The following is a 16,382-nucleotide window of genomic DNA, read 5'->3' as shown; positions in this document are numbered from 1 at the left end:
ACGCTCTCAAATTAGTGTTATATCCCCCTCATAGTTCTTAGTCAGAGAATCACATAGTCTTACAGTTCATCCTATCACCACAAACTAAATTCAGACATTCTAACAGCTTCCTGATGCTATGATCAATACCACACTATTCTAAATCTTTATTGTTATATAATCACCCTATTTATTTTATGTTTATATTGTTGCACCTGCAGTGGAGTACTTTCAAACATGCGTGTACTTGAATCACGTAGGTACACATTAAAAATCAGAGGCTCTCGGGCTTTTGTTGAGACAAAATAACCTTATTTCACTCAACTGAATTATCTCTAAAATATCTAATAATAAAATCCAGGAGGTACGGAAAGCTGGAGGTACAGTATAGGCTCATTTTGAATAAGAGTTACTTTCTACTTTGCAATTTCTTCTTGCTTTCCTCCCCACAATGCCCTCCTCTCTCTCTTTCTCTCTCTCCATCCTCACCCCTCCTCTCTTCATTCAACTCTATTGCACTCTTTTCATTGCCCTGCTCACGTATTGAATCTGCCTGATGAAAACAGATCTCACTGCAGCACCACAATAGAATGGCTGATGCAGGAAAGATGAACCCTAATGGATTTTTTTTTCAGTGTGCTCAAGATTGAATATAAGGCCTGACCTCCAGATGTAGTGGATCCATTTCAACAGCAGAGATATAGTTTATAGTGAAGATACAGAAACACATAGACACGCAATGTCAACAGCGGCAGCAGTAGCAGAAACCACTTTACATCTACATATAGTGCTCAAAAACAGTACCAAAACAGTCTAAAATTAAAATGAACCCATGTTATTTATCTAGCCATGCCAAGTATGGTATTTATAATGATAGCATCTCATGTTTGAACTGCAGAGTTTGCTTAATTACCCTGCTCAACAGACTGTGTCAAGGTGAGGCACCAGTTTAATAGACACTCTGTTCTAAGCACAGATGATCTGCTGCTACAGTTTGGCACCTTTGCCAGGGAGACTATTTGATTTAGAAATGTCTGAGTTTGCTTTAAATGCTTCATTTTGCAGTGAAGTTGAAACCGTGCTTTGAAAAAGATCTATTAAATGTTTAAGGAGGTACTCTCAGTGCATGTTAGAAGCAAGATTTGCAAAATGTCATTTTTAAAGGACCACTGATCAGCTGGTTAAAATATCTTTGATTCTGTGGTTGTAATTTATCCTACACTATCATAATGTCTTTTTCTTAATATTTTTACTTTATGTCCCCACTTTCAAAACCAAAAACACCATTTAAACCACCTGGGCCTGGGTATCAGAACAGCAATCACCAGCAGCTGTATTAGAGGTTGAAATATATAGTCATTGTGTGCCAGCTGAACATTTCAAATCTCATGCATTTTTATCACCTAACCTGCAGTATTCAATCTATTAAAACCACCGAGTGTGGCCCTCTGTAGCAATAACACTGCCGAGCCAAAGACTGGCCAATCAACCACTGTCTCCACAGTAAAGGTCATGACCAAAATGTGAAATGAATATGAAGATAAATGGCACATGAATCCAATACCTATGGGAAACATTCCAACTATGTAGCATGTTTATATTTCAGATCTTTATCAAGCCATATTTTGGCGATTTGCTGACTGTTGTTCAGCCGTATCTATTCTGTTTATAATGAACATTATGATACATGCCTGACCTTGATATGCATTTGTATTTAATGTATACAGCGTATCATACATGCTGTTTTCTTTGCATTAATCTACAATAACCATGCTGCTGCCATGTCATTCCTGATGATGCCTCTGATAGTCTATAACAATATAAAGCATGTGTTCTGTATTACGAGCTGCCTACTGGTAATCCATTAAATTACCAGAAAGGCACAGCTGGTGCAGTTATTCCTGTATCTGTCAATAACAAGTAAATTATGAAGCTATAAAATTCCGACCTTTAAACCCTGAACATAAAAATTGTTATATATGTTAATATTGTTGACCATATGTGCTTTTTCTTTAACCAAGTCATTTTAACTGCCGCAATCAATAAAAACCATTCACATCTGTCCATATTTGAAAGGGGCACATTAAATTCAGTCTGACACTATGTAACATAAATGTTAAAAGAACACTTTTCAGTGCATGTCCACTACTATTTACATTTTGGATGGTGAATATGATTCAAAGAGCAGGCATTAATTTAAACTTCAAGCTCAACCTAAACTTGAATATTGAACTACACTTTGAGAACTATATGTACTGTATGCTATAAGAGAGGCCGCTAATTAGAGAGCCTTTGCTTACTGCAGCTTATACATTATGTTTCACGAATAAGCTTTACATATATCATTAGTTGTGAAAGAAACCTGCTCTATTTCCTGCAGTTCTCATGAATGCAATTATGGTTTGGAGATGCTAATTTGTGGAGGAGCAGTTCTGTGTGGCGCTCAGGGAGTAATCAGTGTGTATTCATGTTTGAAAGCTTGACAGATTGACCGATGCAGGCTGTCGAGGTAGATATGATGCTGATGGATTTACCCACAATCCCTTTCTCCATGCATCTGAGCTGACACGGCACGGAACCACTGAACAATTATTCAGTTCCTCCACTTAGCCTTCATGTCTTGAAAATTACATTTACCTTACAAGGTTGTAATTTGTTTCAGAATAGAAAACAGTGGCTACAATAGTGCTGACATCTTTTAAAAGGCTCTTTAAGAAGTTTTGAAATGTTCTATAAGCTTTGAAAATTATCTCATCATTTTTTCTTTCATAAACTGCAGTGTTCTATCTGCTTTGGTGTAGTTTGCCCTTCTTTCCTCCTGAGGTTCTGTATAAAAAATCTTCGCTGTCTTACTATTTTAGTATAAGTCAGTACAGCTGACCAAATTATTTTCCCAAATCTAAGATTAAGTTCAAACCTCTTTCCTCTGAAGCATCAAATAGTTCTTATTGTAATCAGAGGCTTAAATTCGCCAAAGGATTTCAAACTGTAACAGAAAAAACATCCTCTGACTCCTTAAAAATCAACATTCTGCTGTTGTGAGTCCCCATAGGATGGATGAGTCCATGTAGTGCTACTCACCGAGGGCATTTGGCTGGAAACAAGATGGGTGTCCTGTGCCAGCATGTTAGACATCATGAGTGTGGGCAGCTCTGGGTAGGAATACGGGTTGATGAGCCCATTGTGTGGCAGCGAGTGGCAGAGGTAGCCTGTAGAGTCATGCTCCATCAGGTGAAGAGGAGGAGGCTCGGGGTGGTTAGGCGGAGTGATGGGGGGGATCTCGTAGTCTTCGTCCCCTGCTCCATTTCCACTGGTGTTGCCACCACCTCCGCCTCCTCCACCGCTGCTACCAGTCTGACCTGTATAGCTCTGAGTGATGGGAGAAACAGAAAAAAATATAAAGTGAGAAAGATTAGGTTTGATGAAGGCGTGACTATAAGCAGACCAAACTGAAGCTAAGTCAGAAGTGATATCTGCTGTATATGGGTTGCACATGTAAACATTCAGGAGGACATTTACTAAGGTTTTGCAGCTCATTTTCTGGCACTAAACAGTGAAGTTAGTTGTTTATATTTACTAAGTGGGGTTTTGCGGTGGAGAAACAGAAGAAATGCGGCACCACAGGAATTTATACGTTTGGTCTCTTGAAGTATGTACAGTATTTTAAGGTGTTTCTGTTCAGGGAAGCAACAATCGGGTAGGAGAGAATTGACATTTATACAAATACCCTCAGCACCTGTTTTTCCACCATTGAGATAGAGGGAAACTGTGGCTGAAATTTAACATCAGGAGAAAGCAGGTGTAAAATTTGTGGCTCTGATATGAGCATGTCAGCTGTTGGTCACCTGAGATCTGTCAGAGTTAAGAACATGTTTGAGGAAGGAGTGGGTGTTTGTAAATCGCATCGCTCGCCAGAGGAGAATGTGAGGGACTTCTACAAGCTTTAAGGTGACCTCATCCTTCAATTACTGAAGGACATAAAAAATAATTTGACTGGCAGGAGACTACATGACTGAGGTTCTGAAATGTGTTTGTTGATTTCTTCAACCTCATTAAAGTTTGGTAACCATAAACTTTGACTGTTTTCTACACTTGAGACCCATGTTGACTCGTTGCTGCCTCTTGGTCCACACATGCACAGCAACCTTCAGGCAGCAGATCCTGAAGCGGAGGTGTGTTCAAATTAACACAGCTGAAGCTGTGCTCATTTACATCATCATTATTGGTAAATACGTGACTAAATAAAAATAAAATAAAACATTGCAGAACAGCAATATTTAAATATCCCCCCTAGTTCGCAGTTCAGTTCTATAGCAACCTTTATAGCTGAAGTTCTTGGGCACCACAGTATTTAGAGCCATTTACAAAACCAGAATAGCAGAAAAAATAATTTCTTAAAACCAACATCAAGAAAAACTTGTAGTTTTGTTAAAATCAGACTTTCTGTGTTGTGGAATCAGAATTTTGAGACTGTAATTTGCAGTCAGAAAAAAAAACTTTTTGAGTGGGCCTACTGCAGATAATTTAAGGATACCACCTTGCCACCTTTATTGGCCAAGTATGTTACACACAAGGAATTTGGCTCTGGTACAGAACCGAGGCAGCCATCTGCGGTGCCACCTCAACCGATGGCTCTAACCATCGGGGGTAACTTGGGGGTTCAGTATCTTGCCCAAGGACACTTCGACATGTGAACTGCAGGCACCAAGATTCAAACCTCCGACTCTCCGGCTGGGAGTCAACTGCTCTACCCACTGTACCATAGTCACCCCCATTTTACAAATATCTGTGTGCTTTTTTAAAAAAGAGTAAACCAGTACTTCTTCTGACCCTCTAGCAAGAAAATGTTCTTCACCTCCTCTGTGATTATTCTTTTTGTATATGTGAACACCTTGTTATTTATCACTGCTAACTCACTGTAGCATGGCAACTAAAATATTTGACTGACTTGCTACGAACTGTGTTGTAAACTCAACTATTTATTGTGTTAACATCTTGTCAACCAAGAACCTCAGTTTCCTGCAGTTCTACAAAAGGCATACAACATGTTTAAATTCTAATCTGTCATTTTGTTAGAATAGGTGTAATTTTGTTGCAAATGTTGAATGTCTCATTTTGGAACAAAAACACAACGCTCAGTGATCGGTAATAAAGAAGACCAACAGCCTCTGTATTTGTGCGCTGTCACACTAACACAGTAAGTCCAATCAGATCAGAGTTCTGCACAGAGCGAGAAGAAAAGAAAAATAGCAGGGAAATTCAACGGGGGAATGAAAAGCAATTTTGTCTGAGACGATCTGACTTGACTCCCATTGTAATGACTGAGTCAAATTAATCATCACAAATAATATTCTGGTGTCAGCCATTCAAGGGTTTTTTAATAGATTTTTTTATGAATCATGTCTAGCAGTATACATCAAACAGTCAGTTCTGCAACATTTCTGAAATCAATTCAATATCATCTTTGTGTAGGCTGTCATCCTCGGCAGCAGAGTGGTCATTTATCTCTCAAACACATACTTTTAGAAAATGAGGGGCATGGTGAGATGGAGAGAAGGAGAAAGGATACAGAGCACTTTTGTTTCTCTCAACACTATCTTAGTATCAAGGTGAGTGTAAAAGCCTATTTTGTAATTTCTTGATGATATAAATTATGGGTGTATTAAAATCCACTTAAATAGGAATTCTTTTGCTGCTAGGAATTATAAAAGTAGACTTGTTTTCCTGACAACAGTTTGTCTGCCAAGGAAATATTAACAATATAAATGTAGTTAATTCTGAGGCCACAAAAGCTTTAAATTCTTGAGTTTGAGCAGTGGAGCCTGATTTTGCCTTTAAGTACATAGCAAAAGGACAATCTCCTTTTTCTTAACAAGAAAGGATTAAAATGTGTCTGATGTGCAAAGCCAGATGAGAACAATTTCATTAAGTTACAATAGCCAGAACAAAAAACAAACATCTTTAATTTGACCACAAAAGAAAGATGTTAGCAATGTTTTACTGTGCGGCAAGAATGCAGACACAGACTCGGCATTAAAAGCACACTTTCATCTTCCTACATGTTACATTGAATTTAAAAAAAGAGAAAAAGAAATGCCCTACTTTGATTTACTTTGTCCTGACACAGCCTGCAAGCCAGTTGATATTAATTTTCTGGACCGTCCTTTGAAGACAGATGTTTTTGTAAACCTTTGGGGATAGTGTTATTGTTTGGTCTAATGGGCAAGAAAACGAACATTTCCTGAGATTCAATTTCCCTCATAATTGTTGGAAGGAAACTAAATTGTCTGTTGTAAACATCAGAGCCATTGTGTGAAGTGAGTCCCTGTGCATGTCCGTTGGAGCCTTTGCAAAGCTGTTATCTTTCACTGTGCCTCACTGAGACTTTGGATGACCACTGTGTAATGCAAAGGCCACCGCGCTTAGTCATCCTCTAGCATGTTCATCAACCTTTTGTTTTTGCGGTGTATAAATATATGTCCACGCTACAGAAACATTTTCCTGGTCCCATCTATTGCTTTTGACTGTGCAAATGGGGACAGGGACTGAGGATGTGTCATGTGGAAGATTGCTGTGAAGGCTCATCCAGTGCCCTTGATGATAAAATGTAAATACCAAGGACATTCCCAGTTGGATTGTGGCAAGATAAATTATTCATATGCCTCTATTCAGAATGAGGCTGCATGTACAAAACCATGTGTATGCTATGGCTAATGTATACTCCTTCCTCCTTTAAAAGTTAAATCCAAACAAAGGCAATGTATTTGATGGATTGTACAGACAAGTATGTGTCCTAGTATGGAACTGGCTTTTCAAACAAAAGCCTCCTCCTCTTCTTCTTTTTTCCTTTGAGGCACTTGTCGTTGGTTTACTTTCCATAGTCAGCCACACTCATACTAAAAGCTGCATTACACTGATTCTATTTTCTCACTAAAGCGTTCTTTATTTTCCTCCTCTGATCAATACCGCACACAATAGCGAACATTATTTCCAATACACAGTATGCTCAATCTGCACAGTGACTGAAACACAATCTGTAACATTTTAATTATGAGACAGATCTCTCAAGTGTAAGTGTTACATACCAGCACACCTTTCATTTGAAAGAAACAGATGAATAGACAGTTGGTCTGGGACTGAAAGAGAAAATAACATTGATTGGGGAGCTTTCCAGCTTGTCTTTTATTTGGCACAGCTCTCTCCCTCCCTCTGTAACACTGCCTGAGTATTCAAGGCCTTCTGGAGATGATATTGACTGTGGCTAATAGCTCATTATCTGTACATTCCTCTGCTTATTAGATTACTGTTGTGATGCCCGTAGAAACTACAATCAGGGCATAACCCAGTTAATAATAAACTCTATATTTATTCAATAAAATGTTCTGTTGTCAAATATAATTTACAATAAAAAGCAAGTTAATGTTTAGAATTTGTAAAACACCACATGATTTTGTCCTAATGTTATATTTACAGTTGAAACGATTACTCAGTGAATTGGTAGAAAATAAATCAGTAGCCATTTTAATGATTGATTAACGATTTAAGTCATTTTGCAACATTTTCTGAAATGTGAGGATTTGCTGCTTTTCTATATATTGGAAGTTTTGGACAGTTGGTTGGCTCAGCTTTTTTCACAGTTTTTGGCATTTCACAGTGTAAATGGTTATTTAGTTCCACAGTGAAATAAATCCTTAGTTGCAGCTCGTAATATTTGCTGATTTCCTTGTACCGTATACTGCGTAAATAGAAATGTCATTATACTAACATTTTTTTGACGGGTAGCTCTGTCACCGTTTTCTGTGAACATTCTCTTACAAATTATCTACCTACACATCAAGTCACTCATTGAAGGCATTGGTCTGAAGCTAAATTCAGGCCGGTTGCTAGTGTGCCACATAGAAGAAGAGTTTGGAGTCCTCCCAAGTCAGCGTTTGTTTCAGGGAGAGGGCAGGACCGACAGGCGATGACAGATCTGCCTTACCACTAATGTGCACTTATCTGCCTATTGGAGAGCTTTGTCACAGTGGTGATTTATGTTTAAAATCCCCCACACACACTACTGCTTCCATCACCTCCGACACTCTTCGTTCCAACACCTTCCCATATCCGCTGCGCAGCACTCTGCACACAGAGACAAAGTCAGGCCCCCTTATCTCTCCTTTCCATGCAATCCAGTTTGCAAAGAAAACTGTGGATTTATCTCTGGGAAGAATTTGAGAGCATCATCTGTTTTCATTCACTCTGTCATCGCTCTCCCACAGAAAGATTATACTTTATATTTATGAATGATCCTGTTTACTAGTGTACACAGAGCTCTTGTTTTAACATAACACTGCAGAGACAAATAGTGCTTGTTGGACTACAAAGATCGCCTACTTTCAAACACGTTTAAATGACACGACGTTTTCTGTTACTTCTCGTTATTGGATTGCTTGTTTTTGATATTCCTCTGTATCTTATTCCTCTTCTTATTTCGTTTTATCTATCAATATCTTTCCATCAGCTCAGGAGTAATTAAAGCCGATGTTGCAATATCATGCCAGGGGGTATCAACACACCATAGAGCCTTTTCTAGTGGAGCCCAAAGACGAGGAGGGGCAGCGGGCCAAAGATCCAGTTACAGCCACCCTACACCTCCATTCTCCTCTTCCTCCCATGGCTGGCCCGCCCCTCACAGACCCCCAGCAGTTTGGGTCTTTGGTCCACATCACCCACACCCTGATCAACTCCCTTCCACCCATTCCTGTCATCTCGTCTCTGTCTACAATAGCCCTGCTTCATTTTTTATCTGTCACTATTTGGACATCATGAAAGGGGCGGTGGAGATGGCAATGCTAAACCACTGTGTACTCGGTTGCTGTCCGGTGAATGAATGGAATGGAAGGGTGGGAAGAGAAGAAAGTGGGAGAGAGAGAGAGAGAGACTGGGAGACAGCGAAGGAGAGAGACAGGGGAAAATAATTTCAATGGCATGCTCTTTCTAGGAAATAAAATCCAGCTACCTTGCCTGAGCACCACTTACAGCTATGTCAGAAGAAATGATGCTGCTCTGTGAGAAAAATGCTTTTTATTTATATGAGGGGAATTATGGAGAGAATGAAGAGATTAATTAAGGTGAGCACCAACTGTCCAAAGATGCAGATGGCCCCATTCACCCCAGATACTGAGCTGCGTACTAAGTAACCTCCCACTGAATAAAACCAGTCTTTTTAATTGCATATATTTCTTTTTTGTTTTCCTTTTAGCTTCCTTCCCCTCGTCTCCCTTGTGTATCCTGTTCCCAGTGCTCGCCTCATTTGTCAGTCAAGGTCAGGAGGTCATCATCATCTGATCGCATGTCAGAGCACATTAGAATCAAAGCTTTTGTGCTATGTCATATTTCATTATGCATTTGACTCATCGTGCAGGTCAGTGGGTCAGTGTGATTTGATTGGATGACAGAAATGATATAATTTGTGTTTAACCCTAGGCTGTATGAGGCTCTGAGTGGTGTACTAATGCATTTTGCAAAGATGGGGCAGGCCCTCTCCACAAGCGACTAATTTGAAGTGGCACACCACAGAGTTGAAGGAGAGCCAGGTCCATTGCACAACATGCTGAGATTATAAGGGAGGCTTTATCAAATGATAAAAACAACTCCCCTTGAACCTTTGTTTTCTGTCTGTCCCTCACACACTCTTTTTTTGCGCAGCAATCTGATGCAAATACTCAAACATTAACTGCATCTATTACACAGCTTCTACCGACCTCATCAATTAGATTCACTAAAATGGGCCACTAACCCTCTTCTCTCTTGTTTTTCTATTTCTTTCTTCATCTTTGTTTCTTTCTCACTATCTAATAACACCTCATTCTGGCAAGAGAGGAGACTAATGGAGAAGTGCTGTCAGCAACAACAACCACATCATTATTGCTGAACATTCAACTGGAACACAAACAACATTTAAATGGCTCCCAAATGACTATAGAATAAAATAGAGAAGATTTGTAACAGTGGCAAAAAAATGAACTAAGTTATTTTGAAGATGACTCAAAACAGGTTTTATTGTTTATTAAATGAACATGTATTTATAGCTTGCTCGGCTGGTTTGCGTCATGTGCTCAGAAAGAGTTCAGGACCTTGTGGTAGTAATGACATGCAGATGCCTCACAGTGTCAGTGAAAACTCAGCCGTGATCTCCAATAATGCGGTTGGAAAACAAACCAAGAGCACAAGATAGCTCAGGTTTCCCAATAGTCATCTAGAGTGATTGTGATGCCGATGTTGATACCACTGTGGGTGTTTTTTTTTATCCCGGTGGGGGTGAAGGGGGAGGAGGGGGGGGGGGGGGAGGGGGGATTGAAGCAGAAAATGGAGAGGACAGAACAAGAAAGGAGGGGGAAGCGGAAGGAGATCCAACATTTCAAATGAGGACCATAATCAAACTTATTGCCTGACAGGGTGAATCTAGGATTACTATGTTACATTGGCAGACATGCAGTATTATTTCCAGATTCCCCTTTGTCCCTTCTTTTTCAGAGCAGCCATGTCTCCTAGAGAGGGAAGCCTTTTTAACTTTGTCTACTGGCACACCATTGTCTGCTCTGCGGCCAGTGCTATTGCTGAGTTATGACCACACAGGAGCCACTAAGAGACTCGACAAGGCCAAAAAACAGCTGCCAGTCAAATGTTTGTTTTTATTTTTTTTTATTTTTAATGACTCTTCAGTTATCCACTTTTCTGTGCTCGCTGTCAAAATCATTATTAGCATGTGAACAATGGTATTGCTGTGTCTGAATGACACAACTAATTATTGTTATAAGACCCAAGCAAATAGACAAAAAAAAAGCACAATAAAGGGTTGGCGAATCTGTAGCGACTGACTCGAACAGTGTTGAAAATAACAAAGGCAATGCTGATGGCGCAGTCATCCAAACAAACATGCATTATTCTGAGAATTGTTAGGATCCTGTCACCCACAAATACCTCTGCTTTACACCAGAAAAGGGAGGGTGTAAAGTACATGTGGTGGGTGAGAGTGCTTGTGTGTGTGTGTCCGTGTGTGTTTCATTTAATCTGTGTTACTAATGTCTATCTGTATACAGGTCTGACTGCACAAAACTGAGTGTAATAGTGCTTCAATGCTTTTGTGCATATTTATGCAGATTTTTTAAAAACAAAATCCTACTGTAAGAAACTGTGTGTGTGGCGTCAGTGTGAACTTAAGTGTCTCCCCTCCCTGAATCAGAGTCAATGAGGCTGTGTATTGGAGGCTGGCACAGCTGAGAGGAGCAGGAGACTAACATCTGGACCCTAGTTCTCTTGGTGCCATTGTTAATAAGGAGTTGGTGGGGAGTGGAGGGGAGTGGAGGAGACAGCTCTCCAGTGTCAATGAACCCCCCTGTCTCTTACTAGAGCTCTGAACTGCAACTCATACTTGATGTGTCCACAAAAGGACAGTATATACATAACTAAGATGTTAAATCCTAACAAGTTATAACGAAAAGGGCTGGAATGTTGTAGTTTTTAGCCAGAACACCACACCAGTCCCTCTGTGGCTGGCAATGTTAGTCATTCACTCAGCTGGTTGGTCCATCTCTTTGGTCCTGACTCAAATATAATAATTATTAGATTGCCATGAAATTTTGTCTGCAGAAAATAACTTTTAATGAAATATACTGACAACACTTTGATGGATTACCTTGAAGTTTGGTACAGACATTCATGTCCTCCTCAGTTTGAGGTGAACTCTTCATTTTTATCAATTGCCAACATCTGTCAACATTTGAAATTGTCCAGAACTTTGGCTTATAACACAATACCTTCAAAGTAAATGCCAGCAACAAATAGTGTAGCCATAAGACATGATCTGAATCAGGATAATTCAGGCACAAAGATGCACTGAATTAATTTCTCAGCAAATTCCTGTGATTATCCACATTTTCAGTTTTGGCATTGTCTTACCTCAACATTTGTTCTACAACAATAGGTTTAAAACTGATGTAAAAATATAAAAGTAATTTGCCCCAAGCTTGCACCACCTTTGACGTATGCTGCTTAACCCATTTAAGGAGAAACTTTATGTTACCTCAATTAAACTGCCTCCAAGAAGAGGAAATAAATCAATACACATCAATGTCCACTCAGGTCCTCTTTTTCATATCTCAAAGAATCTGCATCAATAATTAACCAAGTATTTTTGCTAATGAGTCTTGGTTCAGTGGAACATTTTCCCCTCTAATAATCCATAGCTGTTTTTACAAGCATGAAGGAAAACCAGTTCAAGGCAACTTTGTAAGTTTTAGTTTTAAAAGAGACAGAAAGTCTCTGTGGTTATGAAAAGGCTGAACAGACCCTGACCATTTTGTGTCTTTTATAATACTCTGGCATGTGATCTAGCACAAGACTGAGTGTTTGGGCTCTCATCATGCTATCCAGTGGGGTGAAAGGCCTACACAAACACATTAAGGTTGCCATTAGTTTCATCTGATCACCTGGGGCAGTAGGGGGATGGACAACTTGGCAGAGCAAGGGCCTTACACAAATATACAGCTGTGCATTTATATATAGTGCCATGTCAGATGAGTATTTCAGAGGGCTTTTAAACAGGGCCAGAGAGAGTGAGGTATAATGACTGTAAAAAGGCCACAGGGAGAAAGCTTTCCATCTTTCTGCTGCCACGACAAATATGCCTGCATGTCTTTTTTGCTTTGTCTCCACTCCCTGCTTCATCAGTGAACAGCTATAGAAATATTTTGGCAGGCTGCTCTTTGTTTTTGTTTTCACAAAAGATGTAGTGAGAGAATGAAAGAAAGACAAGAGAGATGGGGGAGGCAGGTCGGAAGGGTAAAGGAATGTTGTCGGAGGTTTGGGGGACATGAGAGAAAACGGGGACAAGCAGAAGAGCAGAGGGGAAGGAGAAAGGGGCAGAAAGAGGAATAGGAGAGCTTGAAAAAGAGGAGCAGACATGGTGAGAAGTAAGAATCCAGGGGGATGTGTAAATGAGGTAAACTGAGTGAGGTGGCACAAAAGGGGGAACAGACAAAGGATTGGGGAGATGGGGTGATGAGTAGAGGGTGAGGCACAAAGTGGGAGAATCAACTGGAACAGGAGGGGGCATGGGGAAATGTAGGGAAGGAGGAGCCTGCCACTCTGGTCCCCAGCTCCAGTCTAAACAGCGGGAGGAAGCTGTAAATCAGGCTAATGCAGAGGAGCTGTAATTCAGACCAGCAGGGCCAGGGCGCTGGTGCAGGGACCCTTAACAGTGGGAGTTTACAAAACGCCGCCGTGAGGCTTTAATCAGCGCAACTATCCGACGATACCGTCTCCCCCAATCAGCAGGTTTCCTGTCAGTCACACACGGCTGAACCTGACCAATCAGGCTCCACTGAGGTTCCAGACATTCTCGATGGTCTTTGGGCCGCTGCCAAACAAGAAAATTACTCATCTAAACTGCCAAGGTGGAATGGACCTTTAATTCAGAGCGCAGAGGGATGAGGTGATAGATTTGTCAAAGGTTGGACATAAAAGACTATGGGATCAAGTTCTACAGTGGTTTTTCAGAAACATATGGGAAAAAAGATGAGAGACACAGGGGAGCTGTAGAGAAAGTCTTAATATTTATCAGACTGGAGTGTCTCACAGTCCAGGCACCCTAGCTGTGTGACAGACATCATATCTGTTCAAACATGTTATCATTAAAGCATAAAAAAATATGACACAAAGGCCTCATTATATGTTGTTTGTCAGTGTGTTTCATACTGTGCATCTGTTTGTTGCCATATTAAGGAAAACTTCCCATCAATCTGTCCCTGCTTCTCTGTCTCACAGATCTGCTCTTGGCACTCAAAAGCCTCCCATATTACTATCACAGCACCTAAGGGGTCTGCATAATCCTGGCCAGCAATGACTTAACATAATAGCTGAGACTAGAAACAGGATCAAACTCGCCAATAAAACATCATTTGAACTCCCAACATGTAAAACATGCCGAGAAAGTTTCAAATCACTTGTTACTGGGAGCCGATTTTTCATACCTGCATTTTATCAAAGTGCAAGGAGGGCAATGCATTAACTTAAAAGTGAGCGGAAAATCATCAGGCATTCAAACAGACCCTTTCAACTCAGCAGTCCATAATATTTCAGCTTTGATGCTCAGGAAATAGCCACAGCTCAATAGTAATCCTGAGCTGGATTCTGTTCTAGTAGTAGCGGGACTCGTGTGACTGGCTGGGCTACACACATACTGTGCATGTTAAAACCACATGCAGCGTCTTGGCAGCAAAGACGCTGCAGCGGCAGCCAATCAATAAAACCTTGTTACGCTAATTGCAAGATCATAATCTTCGTTCCTACTTCTGCTGAATATCCAAACAGTCACTCCATTAGTCGAATTATTCCCCTGTGCAGTTTTTCCATCCAACTCCCTCCTTCAATTTCCTCCTCGTATTCTTTTTTCTGTGGCATATTTCTCTCAACCAGCAGTTCTCCTAAATGAATTCATAAGTCAGGGATAAAGACATCAAAGCAAAGCATTGTCAAGGTAAAGTGCTGATGAAGTATACTGTTTCTTCCACTTTGCTAGAGAGCTATGAGAAGGCATCTCCACAGTGCATTATCTTTGATCGCATCACTCTGCGCTGCTCTGTTTTGTGTTAGCAAGAGAAATCCCACTTCAGGTGAAGGTTTACTAAGGCCTTTCTAGTAACCAAAGTCTTTCTATTTAGGTGTTCTTCCACTTTCCACTGTGAATATTGTGTTGGTGTATGTCTTTTATGTTTGAGGGTCCGATCAAACCTCTGTGAAGACATTGAAAAAACGTCTCATTGTTGGTTACTAATTTCTACATTGTTGCCGCGACAATGGTCAGTGGCTACAGGGCCATACAAAGAGCTTGTTGATGCCAAGACCCAGGGTCTGTGACCTTGTCATTGAATCAGTAACACTTTGTCATGCTGCTGAAGGGGGGAAAGAGACTGGCAGAAACAGCAGAGAACTAAGCGGGGTCAGACAACTACAGTCATGGGAACACTGAGATGACAATGGCACTGACCCTGTTTCCTTGTGACTCATCATGGGAACATACCTACCTAAGCACCTCCTCACTTCTTGATGCGGTTACTTGGCGCCATGCTTATGTTCTATATGAATGTACTTTATGTTTAAATATGTATTTATGTAGGTGAACCAGATCAAATAGAGTAATTACAAGGACAAACCAAAGTGAGAGACTGAGAAACACATTTTCACACGTTTTGCAGAGGAGCCGCTGACCCAAATGCATTTAAATGCAATGGGTGTAAGAGAGAAACGGAGTGAGAGAGAAAAAAGAGGGAGAGTCAAAAGAGAATGGAAGGAAGAAAGAAGAAAAGTGAGATAATAAAACAGCATGCAGCTTTAGGCAGCAAGATTTGTTTTTCTTCAGGATGGAATATATTGAGAATAATGCAGCTACTGTTTTGTATATACTATACGAGACATTTCCTGAAGAATAAATCTAGTTAATAAGAATTATCCCTGCAGATGTCTTCTCTGTCTCCATTTGTTCACCAAGTTCATTCTTATCTCAGCACAAACACAAACACATTTACAGTTTCTTAATGTATTTTAGGCTTAATGAAACAGGCTTGCATGCATACAATGTGTATATACTCTGATTGTCATACTTTAATGTAGTTAGAACAGAAGAAAGCAATGTACTTTAAACATTTGTATTAACAGGAAATGATACAACACTGATACGTAGATGCCAATAAAACCCAAATCTATACTACATACTAATTCAGGTTTTGAGGTTGCAGTGTGTTTACAATGGAAAAGTGGCAAAATAAAGTATACTCCAAACAGTCACACAGTAAAGATCTATGAGTATGCTGTTGATGTGCAGTATTATTCCACAATGCTGTTCCTCAAGCTGTTCCACCACCATCAACATCAAAAATCAAGGTTTTTAATATGCACACTGAGTCAAGTATACGCTGTGACTTTCCCAAAGTGAGCACACTACATCTACTTATAATTAGCACACAGTGTGGAATTAGAACACAGCTAAGGATGTGAACATATGTGTTTTTTTTCTTTGCGTTTTGTTGTCAGCATGTATGTCCACCACTAAGGCCCTCTCTGATTCTAGCTGTCAGAGGGAAAGGGAGGCTAAACCTGGTGAAGCAGAGAATAGAGCGAGGTACATGTCAAATATGAGGGGATCTTGAGTAAACAAAGTATTACACAGAGCAAAGCAAAATCGCCTCTCATCCCGTCATCTTTCATGCTAGTTACTTCTCGCTCTCTCTCTTTCTCTCTCACTACCTTGATCCTTACCTCTCTCCTTCTCGCTCTCTCTATCTTCGATGCCACAATTCACATGTCTTATCTGCCCCTTGGTAATTTTGCAAAAAACCCCATTGTGCACATCAGCACAACTT

At 40.3% G+C, this 16,382-nt stretch overlaps 1 protein-coding gene across 3 annotated transcripts in view; it reads right to left on the bottom strand.

Annotated features, from left to right (window-relative positions):
* Positions 1-16,382, bottom strand: part of tox2 (TOX high mobility group box family member 2) — an 89,895-nt gene that overhangs the window by 24,347 nt on the left and 49,166 nt on the right. For all 3 annotated transcript variants that reach the window (XM_020617428.1, XM_020617582.1, XM_020617507.1), the window contains exon 4: positions 3,061-3,348. In XM_020617428.1, coding sequence (XP_020473084.1) covers positions 3,061-3,348 — 288 coding nt within the window. The remainder of the gene's footprint in view (positions 1-3,060; positions 3,349-16,382) is intronic.

Source organism: Monopterus albus, unplaced genomic scaffold (genome assembly GCF_001952655.1).
Source record: "Monopterus albus unplaced genomic scaffold, M_albus_1.0 scaffold1.1, whole genome shotgun sequence".
In the NCBI taxonomy this organism is placed as follows: domain Eukaryota; kingdom Metazoa; phylum Chordata; class Actinopteri; order Synbranchiformes; family Synbranchidae; genus Monopterus; species Monopterus albus.
This window is presented reverse-complemented; position numbering and strand designations above follow the sequence as displayed.